Genomic DNA, 8,191 nt, shown 5'->3' with positions numbered 1-8,191 from the left:
ATAGAGAGCCCAGCTATTCATACCAGAAGACCTTTCTGGGCTAGTAGTGGAGCTCAGTGTAGGGAGTGGTCCCACACAAGCCAAGCAGCCCGGTGCAGCACTGACTCACACACACACACACACACACACACACTGACTCACACACACACACACACACACACCCTTCACTGCCAGATGAAGATGATACAAAAAATAAGTTTTATTTTCATATCTGTGCTCAGGTTTCGGCTAGGTTTTTCTAGAGGAACTTTCTGTACATTTCTTGACATCTGAATTGTTCAACCATCAACAGTCACCCGTATATCAGGTTAAGGAGTAACAGGTAGCTTTCCCTTAAAAGCCATGGGTACACCTGCCGCCCTGGCAAACCTCTTGCGCCCAGGTGAGTCCTATGTCTCCTTGTGGTGAGAGGAGCAGATGAGCAGCTCCAACAGAACCAGGACAATGTCTTTTTCCTGTGTCTCTATACATACCAAACCAACAAAGTTCCCAAAACACAATACACATCACTCGCAAAGCAACCCTGGGTGCACTGTCGTCCCAGTGTTCATTTATGCCGTTGTTCTGGGTGAGTACAACCATTTTCCCAGTGTTCATTTCTGCCCTGCTGTTCCGGGCGCTCTTCTCCCCGCTGCCAAAATTCTAACAGTAGAAAGTAGGAAGCCCCGAAGCTCCCAAGAGTGAACTGAACCAGAAATGGAAAAATCTACCTCTGTAAAAGCTGTGCCTTCAACACAACTCCAGTGACATAAAGATCAACAATGCTGACCCTCCTATCATCCTTCTCTTACCCAGCCAGCCCCTCCCCGTCCTCTGTCCCGGACACGGACACGGCCTGGTACCCAAGGGCAAGTGCCATCAAGTAGCTCCTGAGAACCTCAGCAGAGTCCCGGCTACTGCGGCTCTTCAGGGGGAAGAGGAGGCTGGCATTGTGGGCACCACCAGGTGAGTCTCTGGAGCCCGGCTGGAGGCCCAAGTGCCTCCTTCAGGACCTGATGCCCAGCAGGACACTGCTCCTTCCGGTAGATCTGCGTGTGACGACGTGTGCCCTGGAACTTGTCCTTCAGCCATTCTGCACTGAACTGCACAACATGGTCCACCAGGGCCTCCAGCTGCGAAGGTGTCAGGAGCGCCCCTGGAGTAAGGGGGTGGATCCCTGCTCGGTACAAGGCTTCGTTCTTAATGATGTTCCCTGCAACACAGCAAGCGGAGGATGAGGGTGGAAACCACCCCCAAATGAAGCCACAGCTGGAGGGACGGCAGCAGACGCATGGGAAGACGTGGCGCCCTGCCGTCACAGGAGGCAGCGTCTGAGTCCACGTCTGCTAACCGGGCTTGGCCACTCTTACCCTGTGGAGACCAGGGGTAACACCGCCATATTGCTGTGGCCACTGCACAGGGCTTCTGCTGGGCATCGGGACGCGTGCTTCTCAGTGAGCAGCACGGCAGCGCTGGCGAGATCCTCCCTGGTCCGCAGCGGGTCACGCCTCGGATGTGCTTTAGAAGCTGGCTGTGGTACCTCCTGCCGCGCCGCGGGCATGAGACCAGCAGGCTCTTCAGCCAGGCCCTCTCTACTTTCTCCAACCACCCATCTCTTCTCCCACCCGGAAATGTGCTGTCTCAGCACTCCGGCCTCTAGCAGAGGGAACCTGCTTCTTGCTTGTGGCTTCCCAGCGCCTAATGCTGACCTGATGCTCCTGTGCCTTGACAGCATCACGCTCCAGCCGCAAGAGCAGCGGACATCAGCAAAATGAATGTGGGCTTCCAACCCCACGGTCCTGGGCCGGGCCCTCCCTCCATGCCTCCATGCCACTCTGCATCAGGCCATGGGGAATGCCAGGCAGACACGACCTCTGTACTTTGGAAGGTTATGCTCCAGTGCAGTTGTCAGGTCCCAAGAAACATCCAGTCAGGGTGAGAGAATTTAGGGCCTGTCTGATGGAACGCTCTCAGTTCCAAAGCAAGGGAAAGCTCAGGAAACTGAGTGGTCCCCCTCAAGACCTGCAATACTGGTGCAATGGGAGGTGGGGACCCTGAGGTCTGGTGACCCCCAGGGGAGTGGCTTTCTCACTGCACAGCCCGTGGCTCGGCCCTTTCCCACGGGGCTTACCTAACCCCGAGAAGAATCTCTGGTCCATTAGTGTATAGCACACAGGCTGGGCCCGCCCCAGAGCCTCCAGGGCCTGTCCTCGATGGAATGCTTCTGACAAGATGTCGCAAGTGGGGCTGAGCTCTGGGGGAGGACTCCAGGACATCTGGCAACTGTAGAATGCCAGGAAGCCACCGCCACCGAAGTGCAGGACCAACCTGGGAAGGGAGTCAGGTCATACTCACGGCCGGACCGCGGGGTGGTCAGGCCACAGGTGCATGTAGTGACTGACCACTACAGTCAGGTCACACCTCTGTATGTCCAGGCCCCACGCACACACAACCACCACTGTGCCGGTCAGGACCAGTGCACACACAACCACCACGCCAGTCAGGCCCTGTGTACACACAACCACCCCAGCGCTAGTCAGGTTACAGGTACCAGAGTCAGATCACAATACACAGTGGCCTCCATGTGCTTAGGACACACCCAGCATCCATCACGGCAGCACCAGGCCACAGGGAAACGTCGCCTACAGGTCACATACATATATACGCACACGCACCTGCCACCAGACAGCCAAGCCACACCACGTAGCTGCCACTGTCATGTCGCCCCACACGCACAGCTCCTATTCCACAGTCAGCTCACATGTACATTCAGTTTCTGCACCATCAGTCCTGATCAATCTGGGGAAACTGACGGGGGTCCCCAAAGAGAGAAAGGGATAGCTCATCAAAACTCAAACACTTCTCAGGACTTAATGGAGTAACTGCAACATTGCAACATTTTTCTGATTATAACAATCCGAGTTTACAAAAGGAACTCTAAAAAGCAGAAAACTCTGAAGTTCTAAAGATACGGCTACATGACCAGAAACAAGGCTCGTGAGTGAAAAGATGGCTTCCGAGGGGGACCATGGCTTCCGAGGGGGACCAGCCTCAGGCCAGATTTCCCAGACACACCTACCTGCCCTCCCCACAGCCTGTCCTCCCCACAGCCTGCCCTCCCCACAGCTGCCAGATAAAGCTCAGGAAAGCACAGTATCCTCACAAACTGAGAGAGAAAGGGCTGCTTTGTAAAGGTAGCTAGGGCTCCACAAGAGGAAGAAAAGGGAGAACAGGAAGAACCAGAGCCTGCCCCTGACCTAGTTAGTGTCCTAGAGAGGACAGAGAGAAACTCAGATAGGCATAAACATAGATAGGGAGCTATTCAAGAAGCAGCTCTCTTAGTTAGGAAAGAATTTTGAAGCAAAACTACGCACTTAATACTTTTAATACGCGGGCTGGGAAGGTGGCTCAGTGGTAGAGCGCTTGCCTTGCATGCATGAGGCCCTGGGTTCAATTCCCCAGCACCACATAAGCAAAAAGTAAAAAGCCGGAAGGGGCACTATGGCTCAAGTGGTAGAACGCTAGCCTTGAGCTGAAGAGCTGAGGGACAGTGCCCAGGCCCAGAGTTCAGGCCCCACGACGGACCCAAAAAAAAAATGCTTTTAATACACTTAATACTAATTATTTAAAATAACCCAGAAATCAAATTCCAAACTAGTATAGCAACCTCAGACATTGGGGTGGATGTCACAGAAAAGAAATAGCAAATAAAAGTATGTTTTACGTGTTTTCACTTTTTTGGATTTTCTTTTTTGAAAAAAGGTCTCACAATGTAGCCCAGACCGGCGACTTGCAATCCTACATCTATACCACCCAAGTGATGGAATTACAGGTATATGTTTGTATCTTAAAAGATTCATCTCAGGGAAGTGGCGCTGTAGCCCAAGTGGTAGAGTGCTTGCCTTGAGCTGAAGAGCTGAGGGTCTGCACTCAGGCCCAGAGTTCAAGCCCCATGACCGACAAAAAAAAGATTCATCTCAGAGGGAAAGAGGAAAAGAGTAAAAAAGGGTTTAATTTTTTGTAATTAGCTAATAAAAAATACAATTTAGCAGCCATAAAACAAGGAAGAAAAGGAACTTGGTAATTCAACAAAATTAAGAAAACTAAGTACATCTGGTCAATTAGACAATGCAGTTTATTTGCATGTATGAAAGTAGAATAAATTCATCTGTTGAAACTGTTGTAAGAAGAAGAAGAAGCCAGGTGCTGGTGGCTCAGGTCTGTAATCCTAGCTACTCAGGTAGCCGATATCGAAGGATCAAGATTCAAAGCCAGTCCAAGCAGGAAAGTCTGTGAGACTCTTATCTCCAATCAGGCACCAAAAAAACAACTGAAGTGGTGCTGTGGCCCAAGTGGTAGAGCACTAGCCTTGAGCAGAAAAGCTCAAGGACAGCGCACGCACGCGCGCACACACACACACACACACACACACACACGCACGCACGCACGCACGCACGCACGCACGCGCGCGCGCGCGCGCCCTGGAAGCGGCACTGTGGCTCAAGTGGTAGAGCACTAGTCTTGAGCACAAAAGCTCAGGGACAGTACCCAGGCCATGAGTTCAAGTCCCAAACTGGAACAAATAAAATTATTTGGGGGGGGGTTGCAGGAAGGAGGGAGGCCAAAGAACGGTTGAGCGAAGGTAATCGTTGTGGTCAGTTTTTTTAAAAAGAGTGGTAACAGAAACACTGTTAACTACATAATTTTTTTTTTTTTTGCCAGTTCTGGGACTTGAACTTAGGGTATGGGCACTGTGCCTGAGCCTCTTTTGCTCAAGGCTAGCGCTCTACCACTTGAGCCACAATGCCACTTCCAGCTTTTTCTGTTTATGTGGTACTGAGGAATTAAACCCAGGGCTTCATGCATGCTAAGCAAGCACTCTACCACTAAGCCACATTCCCAGCACCTACATAAAAATTTAAAATCCCAAAGGCCAATAAGCTTCATGAATCAAAGGCACAAGCATGGAAACAACACTGGCAACACATATCACAAAAAATGACCAACCTTCCTGTCAACAGGCTTCAAGTGAATAGTGCTCATACATGTGGCCAAAGCTCGGAAGAATTCTATTAAGTCAGCACATAAAAATGTGCAACTCTGGGCTAGACACGGTCACACCTGTACTCCCAGAAACCTCAGGAGGCAGAGATGTGGAGGATTGTAGCTTGAGGCAAACCCAAGCAAAAAATTAGTAGGAATTTATTTTAACAAACCAGGCAACATAGTTCAAATCTGTAATTTCAGCTATGTTGGAAGCACAGGTAGGGAGACCACACAGTTTGAGGCCAGCCTGGTAAAAACACAAGAACCTATCTGAAAAATAAAGCAAAAGCCCTAGAGGCATGACTCAAGTGGCAGAGTGCCTGCCTCAAAGTTCCAGGCCTTGCGTTCAAACCCCAGTGTCACTAACAGGCAGATTTAAGAATATGCTATCTGCTGGGCGACGGTGGCTCACGCCTGTTATCCTAGCTACTCAGGAGGCTGAGATCTGAGGACTGAGGTTCCAAGCTAGCCTGGGCAGGAAGTCTGTGAGGCTCTTATCTCCAATTAACCAGCAGAAAACCGCAAGTGGCCCTGTGGCTCAAGTGGTAGAGCACTTGGATTAAGCTGAAGAGCTCAGGGACAGCACCCAGGCCTAGAGTTCAAGCCCCATGACCTACCAAAAAAAGAAAAAATGTTCTCTCTCAACCAGCAATTCCTGTGGGAATTGATCCAAAGGAAATAATCCTAAATGTAGGAGAGTTCCATACGCAAAGCTACTGTTCTCAACATTCATAGACTTAAACTAGGAAAACCTTGTCCCTCCTCCTGTTGCAAAGACCCCAACAAGACAGCACATTACCTGGGCACGGGGTCCCTCCAGTCACCACTCTTGTTGGCTTTCTTTGCTCTGGAGAAGTTGTTCACCCAGACGCTGCCGAACAAACCAAACCTGACCTGCAGCCACGTCTGGGCACCTGCTGCAGGGCTGTGTCCTCCCGGGCACTCGGCGCTGCTGGCCCTGCTGGGACCAGGCTCCAGAGAGCAGGCCGCACCGGCACAGGTGTGCTCATTGCTGGGCCCGGAAGCCAGCGTGGGGTCCACAGCATCATCCTTCTCTGCTCCTTTCTGGAGAGACTCTGGCAGCAGGTGGCTTCCAGGTGGCTCCAGCTCTTCACTAGGATCAAATCGAAGGAATAATTTCTTGCCATGCACCTAGAAAAATATAAACACAGTTCCAAGCCCTGTAGGCCCAGCAGGGGCCCAAGGGCTCTGCAGACAGCCCTGGCCTCTGACTGACTCCTCGCCCACAGCTTCCTGAACTGCTTGCTTTGGCTCTCAATTCAGTGCTTAGGGCAGCTGGCTCATGGAATTAGATTAGCTCTAAGATAGACCTGCTCCAGACAGCACAGCTACTCTTCACACCTAATGGGTTTGGTACTATCCAGGGGTTAGCTAAGTAATACATACCAACTGCCACTCTTTTATTCAATTTAATGAATTTCCTTTCTTCTTGCCAGTCCTGGGGCTTGAACTCAGGGCTGGGGCACTGTCCCTGAGATGCTTTTGCTCAAGGCTAATAACACTCTACCACTTGGAACCACAATGCCACTTCTGGCTTCTTCTGTGTATGTGGTACTGAGGAATCAAACCCAGGGCTTCATGCATGGTAGGCAAGCACTCTACCACTAGGCCACCTTCCCAGCCCATAATTTATTTTCTATGCTAGAACTAATCAATCAGCATGCACACACACAAACTGACTATAGCCAGAGATAACACTCAGTAAAATATAGTGCCTTTCCCAGCAAATTTGGCTTGCCTGGTCTGTAACCTCACCTGGGCATCAAGGAGCCACAGCGACTGAAGGACCGCAGGGCAGAGCTTCTTACTACTGCCCCCTGTCTTGACCACCTGCTGGCCCACAAAGGGGGAGACCAGGTGGTGAAATTTCCTCAAGGATGGTCCTTCTGGCATCCCTGTGGGCAGAAACAGGCAAAAGAGGTCACTGGACTTAGTCTGTCCCTCCCCGTCCTACCCACTCCTCCCCTCTCTCCCACCCTCCCTACACAAACACACACACTTTCTGTGATGCTGAATGCCAAGTAGTTCATTTTTGCTATCAACTCCAAGAATATAAATGGCCAAAAGAGAGCAGGGCTGAGGGTGCAAGTCAGAGCACAGAATGGCCAGCTTCCTGTGAATGCTTTCTCTTCCCAGCCCAGACCTGTCTCCTGACAGCAACAGTGTGCTCAGCAGCAGATCAACAGCACCATGCACTGCAAAAGCAGCCCACTCCTGGCCTGGGCCCTATCTCTTAGCTTTTTCTCTCAAGGCTAGTGCCTGAGCCACAGTTCCACTACCAGCTTTTGGGTGGCTAACTGCAGATCAGAATCGCACGAACTTTCCCACCTGGATGGCTTTGAACTGCGGTCCTCAGATCTCAGCATCCTGGCAGCTAGGAGCCCTGCCAGCCCTTGTAACTTTTTGTGTGGATCTTGGACCCCTAACTCATCTTCTCTCCTGGTTTCACCGCCACCCCTTCCCAGGGAAGTCATTTCAGTCCTCAGCTGCTGACTTATGGAGGTGGACCCCTAGGTAGGGGAGAAGCAGGAGGTGACGTCCCGGCAGGCAGCGCTGACAGGTGCAGCAAGCACGGAAGCAATCATGCTCACAGAGCCAGGAGGCTGTCTCCACGGTAACCACAGATCATTACCCAGTGATCCCCCCGCCGGGAAGGCCCTCAGCCTTACCCAGGGCCGCCTCATCAGCGGCGTCCGCCCCAGCACCAGACCCTGTGGGCTCGGGGGTCCCGGGTCCCCCCCGGAGGCGGCTGGCATTTCGGAAACACCCTTTAAAGTGACTTTCAACTGCACACCAGGGACGCGGCCCGGGCCCAGCCAGCTTCCGGACCCCCCCCCCACAAAGGCCGCCCGACTAACACGGGGTCCAGCCTGGCCCAGCCCCCTGAGAAAGTTCTGGAAAATGCAAGAAGCTTCTGGAAAAACGGGAGAGTTCCGGGGAAAGCTGGCGTCTTCCATGCACCCCAGTGCGGGGCGGGGGGGGGGCAGGAGGGTCTCGGGACCGCCCTCCGCCGCCTTCGGGGGACCCCGGCTAAGACCAGACGCGGCCTGTTCCCACGACGGAAACGCGTGACGACGCGGGCACGTGCGGGCCGCCGCGAGGGGCCTCCCTCCGCGCGGGGAAGGGGCCCGCGGGGGGCGCGGAC

General features: G+C 52.6%; 1 protein-coding gene across 2 annotated transcripts; it reads right to left on the bottom strand.

Annotated features, from left to right (window-relative positions):
• Positions 1-221: 221 nt before the first annotated feature.
• Neil2 (nei-like DNA glycosylase 2) lies at positions 222-6,939 on the bottom strand. Of its 2 annotated transcripts, XM_013024225.1 has the most exons (4): positions 6,802-6,939; positions 5,825-6,177; positions 2,111-2,307; positions 222-1,192 (listed from the first exon to the last, which is right to left on the bottom strand). In XM_013024225.1, the coding sequence occupies exons 1-4, from the start codon at positions 6,937-6,939 to the stop codon at positions 894-896; spliced, it is 987 nt and encodes a 328-aa protein (XP_012879679.1). In that variant the 3' UTR covers positions 222-893. The 2 variants fall into 2 exon arrangements, with proteins under 2 accessions (XP_012879679.1, XP_012879680.1); XM_013024226.1 differs by lacking the exon at positions 5,825-6,177 and having other exon boundaries at positions 6,797-6,939.
• Positions 6,940-8,191: the final 1,252 nt, after the last annotated feature.

This window comes from Dipodomys ordii, unplaced genomic scaffold (genome assembly GCF_000151885.1).
Source record: "Dipodomys ordii isolate 6190 unplaced genomic scaffold, Dord_2.0 Scaffold74, whole genome shotgun sequence".
In the NCBI taxonomy this organism is placed as follows: Eukaryota; Metazoa; Chordata; class Mammalia; order Rodentia; family Heteromyidae; genus Dipodomys; species Dipodomys ordii.
This window is presented reverse-complemented; position numbering and strand designations above follow the sequence as displayed.

What these genes read in the sequence shown, in the direction of transcription:
- Neil2 (XM_013024225.1), bottom strand. Translation starts at nt 6,939, where the DNA reads ATGCCAGAAGGACCATCCTTGAGGAAATTTCACCACCTGGTCTCCCCC. An exon ending in TGGAGGGACCCCGTGCCCAG is followed by an intron (nt 2,308 to 5,824) that starts GTAATGTGCTGT and finishes CTCCCTTCCCAG; the next exon opens with GTTGGTCCTGCACTTCGGTG. An exon ending in GAGATTCTTCTCGGGGTTAG is followed by an intron (nt 1,193 to 2,110) that starts GTAAGCCCCGTG and finishes GCTGTGTTGCAG; the next exon opens with GGAACATCATTAAGAACGAA.